The following is a 23072-nucleotide window of genomic DNA, read 5'->3' as shown; positions in this document are numbered from 1 at the left end:
GTTCGCTTTTCACATCAGCATGCCCTTCAGCCGCGGAAGTGGATTATTACGATGGATAATGTCTAAATCCAAGCTCGGGCTTGAGATGTGCACGACTGTTCAATAGCCAGTCACATAATCTGGGCTGAGACTTGGTGGATACTGCCTTGAAATTATGTTTCTCTCAGGTCTTAAGGAGCTCCTGAGCATTGCCAAGCTTGCCGCTTTGGTGCGAGACACTCCAAGCTAAGCCAGAGCAAAAGGAGGGCAGACCCCTGCAAACAAGGAGGGCAGACCCCTGCAAACAAGGAGGGCAGACCCCTGCAAACAAGGAGGGCGGACCCCTGCAAAAAAGCCGAAACTAAGGTTTGACCGTTGCGCACTTCCCTCTAACAAGCAGCCGAGTATACGTATTGAATCATGTGTAAATAGGTGCCATTAGTGTCATGGATTTCACCGTAGCCATCTGGTGTGACTGATCAATGTCATGACTCAGATCGCACCGCAGTTAACTTCTCAGGTGATGGTCCGAGCACTACAGATGTTTTCACTACAAAAATTTAGTGTTAATCAAGACGCCGTAACTTCCACAACTGTCAACCGCGAAGCTGTGTCAGGTAGCCATTGCGTCCACAAGCGACACCGCAGTGACACAGGCCGGTAGCTCGAGTCTGGGTTAATTCATTGTGATCAAGTGGCTTTCATCGTGTTAATTCAACGTCCACAAAATGCAAGACACGTGACGCCTCCATAAGCCTATTGACCCCCCAGGCATGACATATGGAGTTCTCGTGTTGTTTTCCACGCTGTTCGTAATCGGAGGCTTAGCATGACAGGTACGTGGTGTCGTCCACCACAGATCCGTTCTTCCAGAGCAAACGCAGACCCGAGGAAACCACCTGCGATGTCACATGTTTTCTACATGGAGCACAGCTCCCAGAACCCTTCGCACTCAGAACTCAAGAACAGTGGCGCAATGAGTCACGTGTTGCCGGGATGGGAACAACGTCTGGATCAGGAGTCAGTTCCCTCCCCCCTCCCAAGACTTCAACAGTAACCTCAGACTTACCACCACTTTGTTCACACAACTCCAAGGGCTTCTCGCTCAATCATAAGATTACAGGAAGCCTGGGACCCCAAGAGCACACAAGGTGCTCCCCCTACCGCGATGTTGCCGTGAAGGGAATCACACGCACTCTCTGCAGCAGTGTGCATTCTAGCGCAGCATCGCCCAGACACGCATGCCTCGTCCCGCGTTCGCCGCATCGCCAATACATGTCTGGTCCCGCGTTCGTCTCATCGATGCGGAAGACTGGTACATCGCCCAGACATGTCTGGTCCCGCGCTTGCCCTATCGATATGGAAGAGTGGTCCATCGCCCAGACATGTCTGGTCCCGCGCTTGCCCCATCGATATGGAAGAGTGGTTCATCGCCCAGACATGTCTGGTCCCGCGCTTGCCCTATCGATATGGAGGAGTGGTTCATCGCCCAGACATGTCTGGTCCCGCGCTTGCCCTATCGATACGGAAGAGTGATTCATCGCCCAGACATGTCTGGTCCCGCGCTTGCCCTATCGATTAGGAAGAGTGGTCCATCGCCCAGACATGTCTGGTCCCGCGCTTGCCCTATCGATATGGAAGAGTGGTCCATCGCCCAGACATGTCTGGTCCCGCGCTTGCCCTATCGATATGGAAGAGTGATTCATCGCCCAGACATGTCTGGTCCCGCGCTTGCCCTATCGATATGGAAGAGTGGTTCATCGCCCAGACATGTCTGGTCCCGCGCTTGCCCTATCGATACGGAAGAGTGGTCCATAGCCCAGACATGTCTGGTCCTGCGCTTGTCCCACTGATACGGAAGAGTGGTCTCTTGCAGTCAACATCCCGATTACCCGAACCAATCAGGACTTACAATCGCGACTCAGTGTCCGTATCGAAGCTATATCAGATCTCAGCAAAATACGTTTTGTAATGCCAGTCATGCTTACTTTTCATCATGCCAGAAGTAATGAAACAACAATCAGTAGGTGAACAGCTACAAACCATCCTGTTGAATGCAATGCGTTGCAAAACAGCGTGCGAATCGTTGAATTATCTTTTATCCGAGCACGACTAAACTGACATAATCCGCAGCACGCCGGCCAATGGCTAGTTTATTCGTAGGCAATCACCAGCGCTCCGGCAGGAACTGTTCAAATGATAGCAATGACCTGAGTTTGCAGCCTGGGCTGCTGCACGTACAGACCGCACCAGAACAGCACGTGGCCGCACCAACAGAGCACCGCTGGGCCATGGCACCGATCCCTTTCCCTCCGATCGGAAACCCCCTCCCCTCCCCCCTCCCTCCCCTCCTCCCCCTCCCCCAGGTCCGCCCGTGGTCATGCAATCGACCTGGGAGAGCATTCAGACCCGCGCAACCAAGTGCACTCCCCGGGACTCACCGCATCCCATGAGTAACAATGAGGTACTAACACATCAGACAGTCGCGCGCCGCGCCCCAAAGCCTCCGTTAGGATCTCGCTTGCACTTTGTTTTCAATGGGCGCGGAGGCGGTCTCGGCGGCAGCCTCTGTTGTAGTGGGAGCGGCCTCTACTGTCGCGTCCGCCCGCGCGGCAGACTCGGCCTCGGCCTTCTCCATCTTCTCCTGGAACTCCTTGTCGTCGTCCTCGGAGCTGCCGTACAGCTCGGGGTAGCTCTGCATGCACTCGTGCATCTTCTGAAACGGCTCGTAGCAGTCGCTGCCGCGCGGCTGCGCCGAGCTGCCGGCCACGGACGCAAGTCAGCCGTCGGTCCGGCGTCTCACGGCAGAAACGCACTGCCACAGACACTTAGCTGTTGGCGCGTCCAAAAATACGAAGAGCAACGCGGGACACGCTCTCAGGCCATGCTGCATTCTGTTCGCTGGAACAAAGGTTACAAATGTCTTGCACCATGACCCGACCTACAACGATGCTCTGCGGCAACATGGCAGCTGTGCTGTCGCTCAGGAGATCTACAAGCGAGCACGCAACAGCTCATTGAAGTCAGTGTCACGGATACTAACGACGCCTAGCATCGACTGCTGCTCTGATGGCTGATCTCAGACCTGTAGTGGAAGCAGGAGAAGGCCTCCCGGAACTCGACGCCGCACGGCCCCGTCGCCATGCCGCCCAGACACGGGCAGTTCCAGTTGATCTCGCCGTCGGCGCCGATCAGGCCTGAACAACACGCCGCCATTCAGCACCGCCGTGCCGAGTTAGACTGAGTTACCGCCAAGAGCAGAGTGGCCTAAAACAACTTAACACAGATCGAGAGGCTCAAAACAGACACTGCATTTAAAACAGCTGGTTAGAGCACATCACAGCCAAACTCAGATGCATCGGGACAAATAACAACAACCTGAAATTGATACAATGGCAAAAAGAATGTTCTCTTAAGATTCATCTGCATAGTCTTGCAGCAGTTAATCACAGTGGATAAATACCTGCAGGCTGCTCATCCTCTCCCAGCTCAATTGTCCCTGGTTGATCATAGTCTTCTTTGGTGAGAAAGATAATTTTGTCCTTTCCTGCCATGAAGAGTTTCGTTGACATTAAACTATGCATACATCCACGCACCTCGCTCACTCTGTAATGTGTATGGGGGACTCAACTCAGAAGGGGTTCTGAATCAAAACACTGTCTGAGGGCAGGTTTATTCTGAAAAGCCCACCTCCATGCTTTTTTAAGCCTACTGCACTATGAACATCATTCAAACCTGTGGCTCCCTAGATGGAGAGACATGAATTAAAAGTATCATGGCATATTGTTACATGGGACCAAAAAACCCAGTAGCACATCATTTTGATGCTGAGTGCTGGACTGGTGTTTTGCCATCTCTGCTGGCTGGGACCCAATTGAGTTGTTTTTGTCCTGTATGTGACTCCCCATTACAATACACCATGAGACTTATGGTTAGTGTTCCTCTATCTACCATGACTTCAGTCTTCAAGAAATCTGAGTTTAGTGCTGCCAATTCAGTTACATTTGTTCACAAGGGCATGAGCTTATCAAGGGCTTTAGGCCTCATCTAAGGTATCTGCAAATGACCACTAGGGCATTCCTTCCAAGAAAATGCAAAGTTATGAAGCACTGCACTAGACAGCTGGGAGAGGGTGCTGATGGTTGACTGGCTAATGTTATTGCAACTGCATGTATTGGAACCCAAATGTGCTGAGTTCAAATACCTCCACTATAGCAAAGGGTATTCAACCAGCCAACCAGGCACATGTGAAAGGTCTGTAGATCTTGCACTTTCTACTTTAGCAAGTCACCCTTTTAATAGGGAGCTTTAAAGTGCAGCCAACACACTATTGACACATGACAGATGAGCATGGCCTTCATGATCACTGTGAATTTGTTACATAATTTTTGGTGCATCAGAACACAAGCTGTTGGGGCCATTTTGAGCCCATGACCCTACTGCTGGGGTGGCTTCTGGCTGTTGCAAATAATACAGGTAACATATACTGCTGCAAGTAAATAAAAAACACCATGCAGAAGGGCAAAATAATGAACATAAACACTGTGAACATATCAGCAAATACATGTGTCAACATGTTTTCTTTGCACTCATGAGATGGACACTGAACACATGCAAGACATGAATAGAGAGCAAAGAAATGAATGAAATGGCATAAAGCATAAAATCAGTGGTGGCAATGATTAAGTGGATTAGCTTGCTTTACACCACAAGTTGTGCATGAACCATCTTTGGTGCGGACAATGCCATTTATAATCATGCAGCAGCAAAATTGCATTATGTTAACTGGTGCAGACAATAACAATCTTAGCTATCAAAACCTTAGTATTACAATGACAAGTACATTGTATGGAGGAAAAATGGAACTCAGCCCAATATTTGCAAACATGAATAATGCAATGCCTGACTACTTCTCAGCCTCAACATGCATGGCAGAGCAGCCGTCATGCATGTGGGATTCTGGGTGCCCATCATGACTAATATTGGCGTCATACACAATACTTCTGAACGGCATTGGGATTCAGATATGTATCCACCATCATGCAAGCTCACCTTCTTCCCGACAATACGACATTTCCGCCGACCGTTTGCCGTCTTATCTGCCAAATACGATACGCGGGATTTGGTTCTGATACCGTTTTAAGTATCACAACTAAATTTACGGGTGAATATTATTACTATTTGCTGAGTAATTCACTCATTAGTCCGTCGAGCAAATGCAGACAACAGGCAGAACGCAATCCCATTCCGAGTCCTCTCTACCGCATGCGTCTTCACCTATATCGTGCACGGCCGCGCCAGCTTTTGCCCTGTGAGCAGCGATTGTCGACATCCAGGCATGGTAACCAAAATGTGCCCAAATAACATATCCCCGAGAATATTTAGTATGAATTCTTCCTAAGAGGTAAGTAGTGTTTAGTACCGATGCGTACTAAAAGTGGCAGCCTTTAGTACGCACTTTATAAAGTCTTATCACAAAATATGCCATATTTATGGCTTTTCTACGAGCAGCTCAGTGTATTTTGCCATATGTGCCGGTGTATTTGTTCACAAGATTATTTTGTCTTTTACAATAATCGTAACGCAGCTTTGCGTTGATGTTTCATTTACGGCGCCAAGTGCACCGTCATCCAAACACTTTCAGCCCAAGCTATATGTCGTACATGGTTATGGTAGTGCTACGTACTTAACCAGGTACTGAAACATCCAAGACAGTTACCTACGGTAAATTGGTCGGCAATTTTCTGGTGTAATAAAACGACTGTCGATCAGACGACAACTACCGTTATCATGATGATGATGAACTGCCAATGAGAACATAGGCCTGGCGCATGTTTTCGTCACATACCGACGCACGGAGCAGCTGGTAAGTCAAACATATTCCGGTTGGCACCTTAAGGGGCTGAGGGTAGTGCAGCTGGGGGAGTACCTGGCATATGACCATGTGTGGATAGTTATGGGGGTGTGAGTCTGACTTTTGGCTGAGAGTTTTGCCATCACAGTGGCAATCAGCCTGAGAGATGTTGATGCTAATCACCTAAAGATCTAAAATGTTGAATGTACTGTTTTGGCCAGTTTTAATTTAATGATTGACATCAGTGTTTGGGAAAAGTATTGAAATTCTGTAATAACTTTGGAAGATGCAACCTGGAAGATACACCTGCAGATACAACCATATACAGGATGATTATCCATGCCCATGGTGGAAAGTATGTTTCTCTAATAAGCATCTACCATTTCAACCCTCCTCGATCTCACTTGAGTTTTCAGAGCTTCTGCACCACTGCACTGCATTGCTTCCATGTGATGTCTTCATCAGTACATGGTGCCCAGGGGCTCCTGGTGGTTGGTGGTCCATTAAGTGATAAGGAGCATCATGCAGTTGAACACTAGATTGTTCATATCCAAACAATGTGTGAAATATGTATCAGCACCCAATGCTATGTCTTCCATTGCAAGTGTGTGGCTGAGTGGTTCAGTCAAGCAATGGAGAGCTAGCTTCCCATAGTTGTTGCAATGTTTGTGTTGGAGCTTCACCACTCTAAAAAAACACCCTTAGTAAACCTTACGGAATTTAAAACTTTAAGATGCATAATATTGCATGTGACTAAGCCAGAGTGGCTCGCAATATCATGAGTGTTTACGTGCCATCTGAATGATGTGTTCCTTCTGTGCTAGATTATAGTGCTGCAATGGCACACCAAGCACTGCTGGCCGAATATCTGGAGATGCCGCCGGTTACCAGGGCTTACACCACAGCCTGTGTTCTCACCACCTTGGCCGTGGTGAGGGCTCAGATGATGACACAGCTGTGGGGACTCGTGCGACCTCAGCACCAGGCTTGTCGGCACAAGAGCATTGTCCGGTGGCGAGCAGTTGCAATGCAGATTGATTTGTAAAACAGTTTGTGGGCATTGATTATGCCGCATGGTTTCACTGCAACCTACGGAATTTGTGGCACTGTAGTTCGCGACGCTGATGACACGTATGAGTGGATGATTGAGAAGACAAATCACCATGGTTCATTGTTGGAGAACACTCACCGGCTCCCAGCAATGTGCTTGTGGTTTCTCAATCTGTTTAGTCTTCACGTGTGGCGCCCAGTGAGTGCGACCGGCGGAGACCTAGGACCACATGTCACATGCTGTTCCTCGTTTATTCCAGCAACTGGACCTGGTGTCGCCGTTCCAGCTGTACTTCAATCCACGCCTGATTTTGACACGATATCAGGTAACTGTTGCTTTTGTGCGGACACTGCACATTACTGCACATTTAAAGAAAGTGACCTTTGTTCACTGTAAATATGAGGAATGGGCTTCACTCTTACATGCAAAAGTTTGTGTGATGCTGAAGCCAGAACAAGCAGACGACGGCGTAGGTCGGTTTGGCAAGCAAGCAGCAGCAACATAAGGCACGTATGCTAGTTTTTATGCTAGCCTCTTTCGTTCAGTGTTGGAAGAATTCCAAGGTATCCAACCACGTTTGACACGATTTCTTATCGAAGAGTTAAATTTGACTGTGTTGTTTACCTCAGAAGTTGTGAAACAAATTATTGGAGCCGTTTGTTCATTATCACACCGCGGTATTCGTCAAGAGCGTCATCGTTGCCGCCTGCTCATGGGGGTATCGTGAGGCGACATTGCTACATCGCTCAGCAGTCGGAGCACTCCAAAACCGTAGCATCGCCTCGCCGGCCTGACGATCCCAGTAGTCAGCACGCTGCCGCGACCACTGGCCCCATCGCCGACGCCCGGCCCGTACCGGCAGTTCTGGCGGCTCGTCACCACCTTCCTGTTCTTCGGTCCGGTCGGCTTCACCTTCCTCTTCAACCTGGTCTTCACCTACCGCTACTGCCGCGACCTGGAGGATGGCTCGTTCCGGGGCCGCACGGCCGACTTCGTCGTGATGTTCGCGTTCGGCGCTGTCAGCATCGTCTGCTCCGCGCTCGCCGTGAACCTGCTCTTCCTCGGCCAGGCATTCACCATCATGCTGGTATACGTCTGGAGTCGCCGGAACCCCTTCATTCACCTGAACTTTTTCGGCCTCTTGAGCTTCCAGGCAAGTGCTGAGTGAGCATCTTGTTAGCGCATGCACTTCCTGGTGGGAGAGGAGCTACCACCATGTATTCTGACGTGCTTTCGGTGCCTGGCGGACGGGCTCGGTGGGTGGTGTCCGAGACCTGCCGCTGTTCGTGGGGCCGCTCCGGGGTGGCGTGCCAGTGACCTCTGGCGCCGCCCACCACAGGCACCGTACCTGCCCTGGGTGCTGCTGGCCTTCTCGCTGCTGCTCGGCAACAAGGTGGCCGTCGACATGGTCGGCATTGCCGTCGGCCACGGCTACTTTTTCCTGGAGGACGTGTTCCCCCAGCAGACGGGCGGTTTTCGTGCGCTGCGGGCGCCCCGCTGGCTGTGAGTAGCCCCTATCCCGGGACAGCCACGTCTGGAGCTCCTTGGGAGACTGGCGGGGTATCCTGAGCCTCCTGGGCTTCCTCTCATTGTATCGGGAATTTCCGACTGCCGACACAAAATATGAGTGCGTGCTAAGTACGTCTATCTTCCAAGTGGCCTTCTGGAATCACCCATCCGCTGTATGTGCGGTGCTCAACGATATTATGAGCCGTCTAATTGTTACCAAGCTTTACTCAAGGATGCGCTCTACGCCACTGTCACCGGCTGGTGGGCCGATGGATCATCAAACAATCGGCTGGTCGCCTCATTATCCCTGAACCTCACTTCAGGCACAGGCGTGCCTGACGCCATCTCCCCGCTGACGAGTGGTGCCCCCGGAGCCGCGCTCTCTTGCGTCAGCTAACTTTCTCGGTGTTGTGTTACAGTCGGGTCCTGCTGGATAGCGACCCTGACGCTCCCGGCCATGTGCCCGCGTACCGGGCGAACGCGCGAGCGCAGTGGGACCCGCCGCCCGGTGGCTAGCGGCGCCCGTGCGCGCTAGCCCGGTCCTAGTCCCAGGCCGGCGGTCCGTGCTGTGCGCGCTGCGTGTTGGCTGTGCTTGTTACGTCCGCTGCTGATCACCCCCGTTCGATGTTATCCGTGCTGTGTGATGTTTATTCGTGCAGAGCCGAATATGCCATTATGTACAGTCGTTTCTCAGAGTGGCGGGAGAGACGCCAGGCAGCGTCAGCTCACACTCGCCCGGCCTCCACCAGGAGCCGACACGCTAATATCACTAAAGCGACTACACCACGCCGGCCGCGACCCGCTCCGACGGGCACGGCCGGCCGGGAGGGAAGGGGGCGGCCCCTCTCGGGTCACGTCGGGACACTGCTCCAGCTCTGCCCGGGCGGCAGCGACCGGGCGGGGCGGAGCGCCACAGGGCCGCCGTCCTGCGGCGGCCAACCGTCCGGCGGCGCCACCGTCGTGCCGCCCGCAACACAAGGCGCTGATAAATCCGGGCTAGCAAATGGAACACATGAAGTCGCCAGGGACAGACCGAACCAAGAATCTCGTTGCCGCTACTGACAAACGTACAAAACGGCCAGACAAAAATAACGGCCCTTGAATGCTTTTCCACAGATTCAATGGCACGATCACTGAAACGGCGTACACGCACGCACGCAGCTACCATTCACCCAGCACGCTCGACGTCACCCGACTCTGCCGGCCCGGCTCCGCCTGCTCGCCGCGCCCGGAGCCGCCTACTACCCTATCTAAGTACGGACCGACGCGATTGCACAGGAGCGCGGCGCGGCCGACGGAGCTGCTAGGATATCACTGTGGCCAGCACCACCGTGATGTCGTCCGGCTTTCCACCTGCGGCAGCGGGAGGCAGAGCGTCACCACGTTGCGACCGCGCCACAGCAGAATACCACAGCCGGTCGTCACGTCAGGTCAGGTCACGTCACGTCACGTCAGGTCGTCACGCGCCGCGAGAATTACACTTGCGGATGGAATGATGGCCAAATACCAGCGGCGGGTAAACTTAGGCTGCAGATATGGGCGACTTAATTTGTCAACGCAGGCATCGCCAAGGGGACATCGGTAAGAAAACTCGCAAGGAATGCGATTGTGGCTTCACCTTGGCCCTGATTCACCGGTCTTCATTAAGTGAACTGAGGGGGGTGCGATCCCCTGGCGTTCCCAAACTAACACAGAACTTAGCGGAGAACACCAGTGGATTTGTCTCGGATCTCGAGATTGGTACTGTATGTTATGTTACAGCTTCGGTCAGTAATTGACCCCATTATGGCAGGTCAAACCTTTGTTTTTTCACACGAAGTTTGTGATATCTGGCCCCTTTCATGAAACAATGTCTGCCGGCCGTGCGCGCTCCGAGGCATCGTGGGTTGCCGCCGGCTGTAAATAGCCGTGCAATGTTCCTTAAAAACTACCGCTGCTTCGAACCCAGCAACGTTAGCAACACTTTTTGCGCTTTTTGGTCAAAATATGCCCAATAAAATTATCCACAGGCTGCTGAAAATTTGGGATGATTGCACAACAGGCCCCAGAAGCATCCTCAAAAAACCTCCGGGTGCATCGCCCCTTATCAGGGCGAGGGCTTGTACACTTGAATCCGTATTAGGTATGGGGACGAAGCCGGCTTCACGAAGCCACAGTTCTGTAGTGGCTTCGGATTCGGCTTCCGCTCCGAGTCATCTTCCAAGGCCGACTTCAGCTTCGGCTGCGTGTCATGGACGGTTAAATTTAGCCTCGGCTTCAGCTTTGTGGTAGCTAGCCTGGGCTCCGGCTTCAAGCAAGTTTCGGCTTATTGTCCAGCTTCAGCTCCGTGCGATCTCGCATTGTCCTCAGCTATGGAGACAATTACCCTGTTTACATGGGCAGCTGTGATTCGAATTAAGCCGGGACCCGTCCTCGATCCGAACTATCCGGCCCATGTATACACTCACGCGCCGTTCCGCTGATTCGAATCGTGCGCCGGAGGAAATCCCTTCCCGTGAGAGGATCATCCGTTCAGGAAGGGATTTCGTCCGAATTATCGGCCGTCAGCTGTCTAAACAAAAGAAAAATGCCTGGCGCACGCAGTTCTGTTCATAGCCATTTCAGCTTTGTGCGGTGTTACCGCTTTTCCACGGGTTTTTAGCTATTGCTCGAGACGGTTCAAGTCCAAGATGGTAAGGGAAAAGAGAAGGAAGGTGAAGTTGACATCATGCTGCTAAAACTACTCTTATTATTGAGGGCCTTGAGTGGCTAGCAGCACAGAAATGCTCACGTAATTTAGCCTTGCTAGGCGCTTGATCTATGCAGACAGCAGGCGTCGACGGTGTTTGGTGCTATCTTTCCGCCTAAAGGTTAGATTAGCTTACATCTGGGGCAGGCTCCATGCGTCCAAAAGCCAGATGGAGGTAATATGGTTATTTTATATAGCTTTGACTTGTTCTCATTTTAATTTTTGGATTGCTCAAAATTCTTGCAGAGAATGCCTCCAAGTTTCGTTCATTAAGTTAATACCTTAAGTCCCCAGGGGTGTTTTTGCAGATGTTCCGTAAATTAGGATGCTGGTTGCTTGTCAGTTTAATTTGTGTGAGAAAGGTAGCTTAAAAATTGCTGCATGATATGACGGATGAACAAGTATAGATCATTGCAGTGAGCTCGGAATGTGAACTTTTTTAATGGTAGGACCGAAATTGCCCAATGATGGGGTCAAAACAGCAAGAAAGCAAATGTGAACACTGGATGAAAATAGTTGTCATCATTACTCTGCTAAATCCAAGTTTGTGTGTTCCATGTGCAGGAAAACAGTGCATAAACTAACACCTAACACGATGGCACATGCTGCATGGAGAACATGTCTGTGTTGCATATCATCACCTGTTTTTGTGCTGGTGATTAAATATGTCACCTTGGTGCTTTTTTGTGATGGGTGTCTTTGCAGGCCACTAGGTAGGTAATTCAACTGTTCAACAATTCTTGCAGGGAGTACCAATAGTTTCTTTCATTAGGTGAATGCATAAATGCCCCAGGATTGATTTTGCAGACATTCCTCCTGTGACTTGAACATTTGGTTGACCACCTATTGGCAGGAGGGATGTGCTGGATATTGGTGACTGGCTTGTCAAGGAAATATGAAGTTACGTCACACTGGTAGACCAACTGGCAAGGAAGCGGGGGCTGGAATATTTGTTTTTGATGCAATTAGGCTGTTTGTTGCTTGTTGGTTTAATCTGTGTGAGATAGGTAACTCAATAATTCCTGCATGATGCAAAGGATCAACAAATATAGGCAATAGATCATTGCAGTCAGTGCAGAATGTGAACTATTTTTAATGATGGGACCAAAATTGCCCAGTGATGGTTCCAAAATGTCAAGAAAGCAAATGTGAGCACTGGATGAAAATAGCTGTCATCAGTACTCTGTCAAATCCAGGTTTGTGCATTTCATGTGGGAGAAAACAGTGCATAAACTAAGTAAACCCAACATAATGCCACATGATAAGCAGAGAACATCTGTGGTGCACATCATTACCTGTTTTTGTACTGGTGAGTAAATATGTTACCTTGGTGCTTTTTTGTGACATGTATCTTTGCAAACCATGAGCTGGATAATTGAGCTGTTGTTGTAATTAATCATTTATGAATTTTGAGCCCAGATTGCTTTTGTCATGACAGCTCTGGGGCTGGTTCACATGTTATGATCTTTGGACTGTGCGAACACAGCTGTTTGTGCCACCTAGCCATCAGTCCATATCAGCCAATGCTGTTGACTGCAAGGATATCAAAGCAGTTTTTCAACCCTATTATGTCAAGAAAGCAAATAGCTGCATTCAGACTTGCCAGTCCATGCCAAATCTAAATGGCAATGCTGCCCTCAGGTGCTGATGATGCATTGGATGGGGAAAGACAACATAGTTACGCATTTTTTGCCACTAACTATGTAGCATTCATGAGTCATTTCTGTAGCTTAGCTCACTGTTGCAGGCTGCTCATAAATGCATTAGTGTGGGAGTAGGTAATGTGTTTCTTGGGCTGCGCAAAGTAGATGACATGATGCTGGGTGGCATACTGATATGAGTGTGGTAAGTTTGTGAGTGTCATTGGCCAATACAAGAAAATACTGATTTCCTGCTAGCCAAAGTTTCCCGCTAGTAAAAAATTGCATATAACACTGCTTATGTGACAGATTTGGCAGTGCTGACTGCACAACTCTTGTGTTTCAAGTGTTATGGCTTGTGCTGTAGCTATAAAGCCTATGAGTCCCGCACATATCATTTTTCCAACGGAGTCCATCTTCCTCCTTGCCCTCAAAGCTGTCTCGCGCCCACCATGGCTCGTGACATTCGCCATCCATACGCAGAGTACCTGCTTTTTTCTTCTTGTTTTGTTCAGTTCGCCTCAAAAGCGCAGTTTTCGCCCATAATCCGTTCCTTGATTCGAACTAAGCGGGATCGAACTATCGACCGTTAATCCGACGTAAAGCCGGTTTCGCCCATGTAAACGCCCCTCGCCGAGAGGGTTAACGTCGCATGATCCGTTCCGATCTTAATTCGAATTATCCTCGGCTGCCCATGTAAACCGGGTAAATGCGAGATCAACACAAAGGACGGACGGGAACGGGAGTGACTCTTTGTAAGGGAAGAGCGCAACCGCAATAAAGAAATCACCAGTGATTAATATACGGTGATTTCTTTATTGCGGTTGCGCTCTTCCCTTACAAAGAGTCACTCCCGTCCTTGCAGCCGTCTATGCCGCACCACTTTTCCAGGATGAATGACTTAAATGCATGGCACACGCGGCTTAAAGCACGAACCAACCGGGCGTTCTCAGAACCAATCCACCTCAGACTACGTTCTAAGAACACCGTCCGAAACATCAAACATAACGCCCAAGAAACTGATCACTGTCCGAAAATTTCCCATCCACAATGCTACCACCTTTTCCCAATCACTGCACAGAACCCTTCCTGATCTGATCAAGTTTAAGCTTCGACTTTCGCCCCGTGATTTTAAACTGATGGGTTTGCCGTTGGCTTCGCGTTCTCTACTTCGGAGTCGTCCTCGGCTTCGGCTTGGCATGATAACATACCACGCCACCGGCTTCGGATTTAGCTTCGTGTTTAAAATCCGAAGACACTGGTTTCGGCTTCGGCTTTAATTTTGAAGTTCTAAGGTGTGAAACCACCGGCTTCGTCTTCGATTTCGGCCTTGTGTCAGTCTTGGCTTCGGATTCGGCTCCGAAACCAGAGGTCTGGCTTCAATCTGGCGTCTGACCAGGACGATGTGACGGTAAGCATCTGAATAGCGTCGGGAACAAGCGTAGTGATTCAGCAGGGATCATCAGGGGGAGTATCATATTTGGGTCGAATTCCGACTTCACGTACTCACGTACTAGTTCCATTCGAACCATTGTGGCATTCGTTTTCAAGGGCTCAGATTACCACATTAAAATCGTGACTGTGTAATTTGCCCATCTGAGTCCCAGTTCATCACCATTCCGAACATGTTTTATACTATGTTACTGATTGGTTTTGTCTGCCGGCGCCGAACACATTTGTTAAGTGGCCTTCGTGAGCAATTTTTTACCGCCTCATTTTTCAGCTTGGATCCGAGCGATTTCCTTAATGTCTTCCTTGCGGTATCTCAGGAGCAGTTTTCCACCGAACCGCAGTGAAAGTACTCCGGCGGATGCGTTGCCCTCGCACATACGTGACAGCCACAACAGGCCCATCGCCTGCAAAAGATAGGCTTCAGCGGGTCATCACCGGGCATTCGTCAGCAGGTGGTCCTGGAATGACTTCAGTAGGTCCTGCTAGAACCTCAGTAGATGGTCCTGCTTTGACCTCACTAGATGGTCCTGCTTTGACCTCACTAGATGGTCCTGCTATGACCTAAGTGGATGGTCCTGCTGTAACCTCAGAAGATGCTCCGGCTATGGCCTCAGTAGACGCTCATGCTGTGACCTCAGTAGATGGTCCTGCTATGACCTCAGTAGATGGTCCTGCTGTAACCTCAGAAGATGCTCCGGCTATGGCCTCAGTAGACGTTCATGCTGTGACCTCAGTAGATGGTCCTGCTACGACCTCAGTAGATGGTCCTGCTGTAACCTCAGAAGATGCTCCGGCTATGGCCTCAGTAGACGCTCATGCTGTGACCTCAGTAGATGGTCCTGCTATGACCTCAGTAGATGGTCCTGCTGTAACCTCAGAAGATGCTCCGGCTATGGCCTCAGTAGACGCTCATGCTGTGACCTCAGTAGATGGTCCTGCTATGACCTCAGTAGATGGTCCTGCTGTAACCTCAGAAGATGCTCCGGCTATGGCCTCAGTAGACGCTCATGCTGTGACCTCAGTAGATGGTCCTGCTATGACCTCAGTAGATTGTCCTGCTGTAGCCCCTACCTCCTTGTTTCTCCCTGCAACATGCATCCACAACAGCCAACAACATCGCAAACCCATTCACTGCAATCCAGACCCGCTTCATCGTTCAGAAGTACAGTCAGAACGCTGTGCACGGCGTCCAGTGCCGAGACGGCCCCCTGCCCACGCCGGCGGCACTCACCGACGGCGTCGATGCCGTGCGTGAGCGCGTTCTTGGCGAACGGCGACATGTACGTGCCGTCAAAGGCGAGCCGGCGCGCCATGAGCGCGATGGCGTTGGCAGCCGCCTGCAGCCGGTGACAGTCGGCGCAGCCGTGCAGGCCGCTCAGCTCGCGCACCAGCATGGCGTCCGGCAGGTTGTCGAACACGCCGTCTGTGCCCAGCATGATGACGTCACCCGCCTGGACCGGCATCTCGGAGGTGCGCGCCGCCTCCGGTCGGTCCGCTAGCACCTGCCAAGGGTAGACGTCACGCACACCGCACGACGACCGTCGTCGAGTCGTCTACAGCCCTGAAGAGCTTCAAACTGACCTGACTTGAAGGGCATATACAACCAAAATGCAGCGTAAAAGGGACGGAGAGTTGCTTGCCGTTACCCAAGATTATACCGTTGCGTTTTCCGTGTGATTGAACAAGCCCCTTGAATTTGAGTCAAGCAACGGCATTGCGGCAATTACATTGGCTTGATGGCTGCCGGGCGCCCTCTACCTCAGTCCAATACATGGGCAGAGCGGCCCGGGCGCTTTCCGCCTCAGTCTAATACATGGACAGGGCGGCCGGTGTGCGGTGGAGCACCGGGCACGGTGCAGCGGCAGTCTGTGGCGCGAGGAGGGCGGAGTGGTGGGCGGCGCGGCGCCCGGCGGCCTGGTGCGGCCACATCGGTACGGCACACAGGCACAGCCTGCGGCTCTCGGATGAAGTGGCAAACGTGTGATGCGAGACGACCGTTGGCACGTTACATCAATAACATAATACGTGTGATAATTACACTTATTTCGCTTCGTAGGGGCACGTCTTTTCGCTCTTACATGACATGCACATGCATAGTGTTCGCCCTCTCGACGAACAATCACAACACTTTCATGAGAGCTGCAACCAACACGATGACATCACTTCTGAGAACGGAATGATGCAAGTCTGGTCTTACAGGTCAGGCCGGTAACCAATGACGTGCAACATATGCGCAGATAGTGAAGAAACACGTGGGCAGAGAAGCGAGACTGGTTATGCGGCTTGTGAGCGAAACAGTCAGGTTTTGATGGCGTGCCACACCAAACCGACGGATCCACTGGGAAACCAGCGGGAAAGCTACCCAAGACCGCTCTGCGGAGCAAATTAAGATGTTCTTTCTTTTCTCTGATGTGTTTGAAATATGTGGGCAGCATACGTCAGATCATGTCACTGACCTGCACTACATACTCTCATGCCACTAACTCAATGACAAATTAAGGATATGAATCACGGCATCAAGGAAGTGCCCATTTAGAAACTTCGCACCCCGGAAATGAAATAGCACGCTATATCTCATAGGCTCTAATGAATTCATGCTCACATAAGGACAATAGTTTGCTTGTCCCACGGGCGTCACGACCGAGGAGCGCCGAACCATTCGGGCGACTCACCTGTCCGTCCTGTCCGGGTGGCGCGTTGGACAGTTGGTAGGGAGTGTTGAAGTAGTGCTGCTGTTCCTCGGAACGGAGCAGCACGCGGCCGTCACGCACCAGTAAGAAGCCCGAGTCGCCGATGTTGGCCGCGTGCAGGCGGCCCGTCTCGCGGCTCAGCACCACCACGCAGGCGGTGCTGCTGCCCACGATCGGCTCCTTGCTGTCCATCAGCTCGGCGTAGGCGCGCGCCAGCAGCTGGGCCGGTTGCTGCGGCCGGAACGCGCCGGCCGCCACCACGCGCTCGCAGGCGCGCATCAGAGCGTCACTGAAGGTTCCTGGGTCGACGCCGTACTGTCGCCAGCCGCCCACGCCGTCCGCCACACCTGGCCACGAGGGGACACGAGGTCAGGGGGAGTGTGCCAGTCAAGCTTGCGGGAGTGGAAACTATGATGATGCCATGCTGGACATGCACCATCAACAAACAACATGCCTCTGCTTAGCTTACATTTGGAACCGAAAGCCCGACCAACTCCGAGTGTATTGGTTCTATCTAAGTTTAAGTGAATTCAGGCAGAGCAACGATTTGCGTTGTCCTGAGTCAAATGCAACACAGGGTGAGCAGAATCATGTACGCAGTTCTCATACAAGAACAAATGCAAGCTAACCTCTTACACTTAACATCCTGAATGGTTAAGCAAGACTCGAGCTCAGTTTACAAACTCAGGATGCTAGGCAGAGCTCCCTGTTGTTCTTTAACCACAAAATATAGCACAATCTCGTGGGAGACCTATCCTGGACCACACTTATTTCATTACAAAGCGGCCCAAGGTCAATCTTAGTTCTAGAGCAGGAAGTTGATGACTTGCAGCCCAAGATGAAACTTATTTCCCGGGCATAAAAATAATGACAACAGCATGTAAATCTGGTGACTGATAGAAAAATATAGATATGTGCCTACATTCTAAAACATTATAAGGAAGTCATAAAGCGGTGACACCCATTACTAGGTCAAATTTAATCCCAATCACACACTCCTTGATCTACACATGTTCTTCATCAGCCTGAGCTGGAACATTACAAATATCGCGCTGATATTTCGCAAAAATTTAAGAAAGGATCTTTCTTTTGCCCTGAAGTTCGAAAATTTAAGTGAAAATTCATGCTGAAGGACATCTTTTCATCCCTCTTAAGGGATGCTCGACTTTCTTATGAAATGCTTCACTCTGGGACTTTCAGATTTTCTGTTGCAGCATAGGCAATCACGCACGACAAAGAATAGCTAGATTAAGTGGTGGTCTAAAATATCATGTGCACACAGCTCCTTTTCAAGATAATTCCCTCTGCCACCTGAAGATCAGCAATTCCGTAGCCATATTTTGTTCTAAATATTCAAAATTCAAAACGTTTTAAGGCCAAAAAAGACACTGCTTCCATATTGACAACAGAGTGAAGGAGTTCCAATATTTCGGAGACGAACGCTGCCAAAGACAAATGCTTGAGCTGTTGGAAAGTCACTCACTGATGTGTTCCATGCACGCTTCGTGCCATTGTAAGTACAGAGTGGGCAAGCATGCAACAGTTGTTTTCAGTATTCTCAAACGAAAAGTGAAATCAATGGCACTAAACCATTACCAGCTAATGAGATTTTTGTGTGATAACAAACAACTGATGGCGCCTGTTAGACATTTTTTGTGAGCTTTTTAGGTAGCTTTTGTTTGTGAAAACCTCAGATTTGTGCATAACTAAATTTTCAATATTTTTTGAAAGTACAATTGATGGCTCCCACGGGTTGTTCGGCCACGGTAGCGATCCACGATGCTCTATCGCGTAGGATGAAGTTGTTTTCCTGCACTTTCCAGTAGGATTTGTAAGCAAACAGCCCGCAGCGTGATCTAGAGAGCGTAGGAGCAGCATGTGCACCAACTGCAGCTTCCCAGATGCTGAAGCCTGTACATCCATTTTGAATGCGGCTAACGGAACGCCAGAAGGTTGACTTCATGGATAATCTGTTTCAAGTTGTTAGGGGCAGGTCCATGATGCACGAACCATCCAGCATTGGCTTGCTCTGCCCCTTGAACAAATGTTATGTGTCCAATACCCACAGCCTGGTCAGCATTTGTATTGGCATGCAAATGTTACTAGATATTGACAGCATCTTTGTTGGAGCTACGTAACTGAACATTCCGGACGCGCTGAAAGCAGCGAATGAGCGAGCATCAACGAAATCCCAAGAATGGGTCAACAAATAATTATGCGTCAATTCAAACAATGGATGGACTCACCAATCCGGCCTGGCAGCCATGGCATGTCAATGTCACCATTAACAGACTTTTTCTAATGGCATTTAGTCACCATCAGCACTTCTGGCGTTATGCCACAGTTTATCCTGAATCATTGTCACACCATGCCACGCAACACAACGCTTCTACCGGGTGAGCTGCGGCCGCCAGTCTTGAGCTGGTGTAAGTGTGCCGTGGAGAGCACCCCGCTCAATGGCTGCAGACGCGCCCGTGTGACCAGCTAGTACTCACGCTATGGGCTGTGAGGACTGGGTACGGGGTAATGTTTGATGCTCGATGGCTGCAGTTCTGTGATGCTCAGTGATAAAGTGACTGGCAGCCAGCCTCTTTCGACCATTGATAGGACCAGCGTATTTGTATGGCACACAGGGTGACATGGGGAGATTGACACTGCTGCATCTAACCACATTCTACCTGGGCAGGTGTCCGAACTGGCTGTTCTATGGGGGGGGGGGGCAAAGTCGTGTGCTCTAAAGAACAACACCGGCTCATTTCTTTCTGAATGTCCTTCCTATGTACTGATGTAACTCAAGCAGTCCCTTTGCTTGCCCAGTCTCTCCTTTCCTTTGCCCACTTACTCAGATAAGTTGAAATATCTGCCACGCCATAAGTATTTGACAAGTATCATCTGTTTGATGGGAAAACCACGCAGGAGCTCTAGGATTTGTGGGACACAGATCTGTCTCCAACTACTTCCAACCAACTGCATATTAATTTAAGACACTGGAATGCATTTAAGTGTGCAAACAGCTGATCTGCACATCACAACAGCTGGAAAGCTGTGTTTGGAGCCATGCCTTCACTCAACCCTTCACTGTCACTTCACCTCAACCCCTGTGTCATCCCTTCACTCAACAGCTGGTACAGCATGCAGACATCTGAAAATCCCTGAAGGAAGTGTATTGAAAGAGCTTGATTATACATGACAAAGCTACAGAAATCACATCTGAGGTGAAATGGCAGATGCTATGCAGAAAACAAAAATCGTGCTCTTGAAATTTTTCAGAACACTTTCAAACTTACATTTGAGGTCTGAATGAAACATCACCCCTCCAGGAGTAGCTGATCGCCAACTTTTAATTCACTATAAAACACAAAAAATCAAGTAAGTTTGTCATGGTATATCACAAAAAATTTCAGCACTCCAGCAGACCATTTTCCATGATCAGCTCAGTACTATGACACCAATTCAGGGAGAATACAACTTGCCATTGGTGAGTGAGCAGCCCAATTGAGTTCCACACTCCTGCAATGGATTAACACCTTTTGCCCTTTGACACAAAAGTCCAATTGTGCCTCATTTATGAAGGTGACATGCATATGATAGCTGTACCCCTAGCCATACCCACCATGGTCAGGCACAGCTCTTTCCATCCCTCTTCACACTGACATCATATTGAACCCAAGAGCAAAGACAATTCAAAAACACTGGAGCTGCTCCACTCATTGGTGATAGCCTCAACAATAACAAGGAAATAAATGATCATTAACTGGGGTGACATTAATGTTTGTCATATATATGACATAATGTGAGCTGTAAGAAAGAAAAAAAAATCAACTGAGTTCTTGGACAGCTCCCATTATTTCCAAGCCACAAAAAGTACACTGATTGGGTCTTGTATAAACATATTGCTTCTTAGCAGTTGTATTGACCATTACCACTTGGAACTTCAATCATTTTGAGGAATCCATTATGTCAAGATGTGATAAAATACAGCATTGTAATCATGACAAGGCCAGGCAAAGTTGTGTAAGCTCCTGTGATATATCCTGCAGCAGGGTTGTTCAGCAGTTTAAACACTGTTTCAACAACATGTCATTTTACCTGCCATGCACATCCTGACAAAGACTAAGACTCAGGTCTTGTCAGTTGAATATGTTTTACCTTGTGTAAATTAAGAAATATCTTTGGTACAGGAAATAATATATTTATGCCAGATAGGTCAGAACATTCCCTTACCAGAATGCCCTGAGTAATTTACTCAATGCAGGTATATGCTACATAGATTCGACACAAAATTTTACACTATGATCCATTATTTGATCCATGGGAAACATTTTCACACAAGGGTCAGGGGTGTACTTTCCTACCTAACGTTAGAAAAAATCATTGTACACCATTCGTGGTGTTTAAGGCAGGACATATCATAAATCATCTCAAAACAGGTAGAATCATGCTCCTACCTTCGAATTTCAATAACTTCGATGGCGGGCCCCCGAGCGCCGCGAGCACCGCACCGCCTGGACTCCCTAGCGCCGTTTCTGCGTTGCCGTTGCGTAAATACAATATTTCTACTTACCAAGAACTCTACAAAATGTACGGGACCAAAGTAAATCATTCCATCATGTTTAAGGCAGGACATATCATAAAAAATCACAAAACAGGTAGATCCATAATCTTACCTTCAATTTTTTATACTAACGGTGGCGAGCTCCCAAGTGCCGCATACACACAGCACCGCGACACAGGCTCCATTACTGTGCGGGTCACAACATTACTGTGCATCAAGCAGCATCAAGAACCATAAAAATGTACCAGGCCAAGGTAACAAGAATCCATGAAATTTGATCCTCGACGCCAACTGGGACCATGGGTTGCAGGGGGATTGGGTGGGGAATGTAAAGCAAAATGAGAACATGACAGCTAAATAAAAGCTCACTATATGGCACCTATATAAAAACAGTGATGTTTTTCCAGGCAATGATAGCACAGAACACACCTCTCCTATAATACTTTCTTCATACTAACACTAAAATGTTGTCATGAAACACTCCATTTCATTTAAAAAAGACAGCTACCATCACACATCCAATAAACTGACTTACCAAGGACATCTCCGCTGCTGTGCTGGGATACAAAGCATGAGTCATCACCAAATTGAAAAGGATTCATTCTCCTCATGTGTAAATTTTTAGGGATTCCTGAGATCCCTGACACTAATCTGGGCTTTGGAATCACAGTATTTTCGTTCGTTTCATTTGAATGGCCGTGCCTTACATGCTTCAGATCACTTTCGCTTGAATTACCATCACTGTGTCCTTTCTCACTGCGTGAAGACGGCAGTCCCGACGCGGACGCATTCCGATTGTATATTCCATTTAGAAACGCTCTTGAAAGAAGCCTTGTGCAAGCTACAGCAGTTTGCATCTTCTGAAAGCCTTGCGACTACGGATCCCGTAAAATCACATGATTCGTTCTTTCATCAGAGCGGAAGAATGCAGCACCCCCACCCACCTCAACACGCACCAAACCACACAGGCCTGCGCCTTCAAGGTGCTTGGTAATTGAAACAAGTATTTTGCAATATTGACACTAAACTTCAGCCACCTCCAAAGCATCCTCACCTAAGGCATGGCGTCTTCGAGTACATAACTCAGATAGCTCAGTATTAAGCCATTGATGAGATGGAACGATTGGAACAGCCTGGCTTTAGTCGAAGACTCACCAAAACGTTCGTTCGCTTTTCTGACCCCAGAGCAGACGTAAACACCTGACATAGATGAAACAGCAGTATTACGAAACAGTGTGACAGACAGACACAGCTGACACAGCTGACAGACAGGAGACAGCTGAGAACGCAGTTTCTCGGTCTCCAATACATCAAGAACGTCTGTAGTATTGCAGTCCTGGCGTTTGTCTACGGCCACAGCACCATGACCGAGGCATTGTCATCATGAAAGCGTCTGTAGGTGATTGTTCGTACTCTTCTAATGGCCTCTGTCTACAACCAAAATATTGCCGGATCATTACAAGGTATGGTTGCCCTCAGTAGTGTGGCAACGCAATAGACGGTTTAGCATATGCTTGGGTAGGAGTAAACTCAAGGGCGTATGAACAGGGGGCTAGGGTGACCTTGCTCCCCCTTTTCAAGGTGGGGGGGCCAGCAATGTTGACTCCCCCCCCC

The 23072-nt window shown here is 49.4% G+C and overlaps 3 protein-coding genes across 3 annotated transcripts; 1 reads left to right on the top strand and 2 right to left on the bottom strand.

Annotated features, from left to right (window-relative positions):
• Positions 1–2334: 2334 nt before the first annotated feature.
• Positions 2335–5261, bottom strand: LOC119112221 (mitochondrial intermembrane space import and assembly protein 40-B). The gene is made up of 4 exons (XM_037236316.1): positions 5032–5261; positions 3443–3526; positions 3065–3176; positions 2335–2738 (listed from the first exon to the last, which is right to left on the bottom strand). The coding sequence occupies exons 1-4, from the start codon at positions 5051–5053 to the stop codon at positions 2489–2491; spliced, it is 468 nt and encodes a 155-aa protein (XP_037092211.1). The 5' UTR covers positions 5054–5261; the 3' UTR covers positions 2335–2488.
• A 158-nt stretch (positions 5262–5419) lies between these two features.
• Positions 5420–9075, top strand: LOC119111828 (derlin-2). The gene is made up of 6 exons (XM_037235664.1): positions 5420–5845; positions 6658–6764; positions 7144–7209; positions 7747–8037; positions 8224–8387; positions 8813–9075. Exons 2-6 carry the CDS (start codon positions 6672–6674, stop codon positions 8907–8909), a joined length of 711 nt encoding a protein of 236 aa, XP_037091559.1. The 5' UTR covers positions 5420–5845; positions 6658–6671; the 3' UTR covers positions 8910–9075.
• On the bottom strand, positions 9017–22433 carry LOC119111827 (protein phosphatase PTC7 homolog). The gene is made up of 4 exons (XM_037235663.1): positions 21994–22433; positions 16886–17250; positions 15445–15715; positions 9017–9746 (listed from the first exon to the last, which is right to left on the bottom strand). Exons 1-4 carry the CDS (start codon positions 22313–22315, stop codon positions 9697–9699), a joined length of 1008 nt encoding a protein of 335 aa, XP_037091558.1. The 5' UTR covers positions 22316–22433; the 3' UTR covers positions 9017–9696.
• Between the last annotated feature and the right edge of the window lie 639 nt (positions 22434–23072).

The sequence above is a fragment of the Pollicipes pollicipes genome, unplaced genomic scaffold (assembly GCF_011947565.3).
Source record: "Pollicipes pollicipes isolate AB1234 unplaced genomic scaffold, Ppol_2.1 Scaffold_7261;HRSCAF=8764_pilon_pilon_pilon, whole genome shotgun sequence".
Classification (NCBI taxonomy): Eukaryota; Metazoa; Arthropoda; class Thecostraca; order Pollicipedomorpha; family Pollicipedidae; genus Pollicipes; species Pollicipes pollicipes.
Note: the sequence above shows the minus strand (reverse complement) of the source record. Positions and strands in the feature narration are given on the sequence as shown.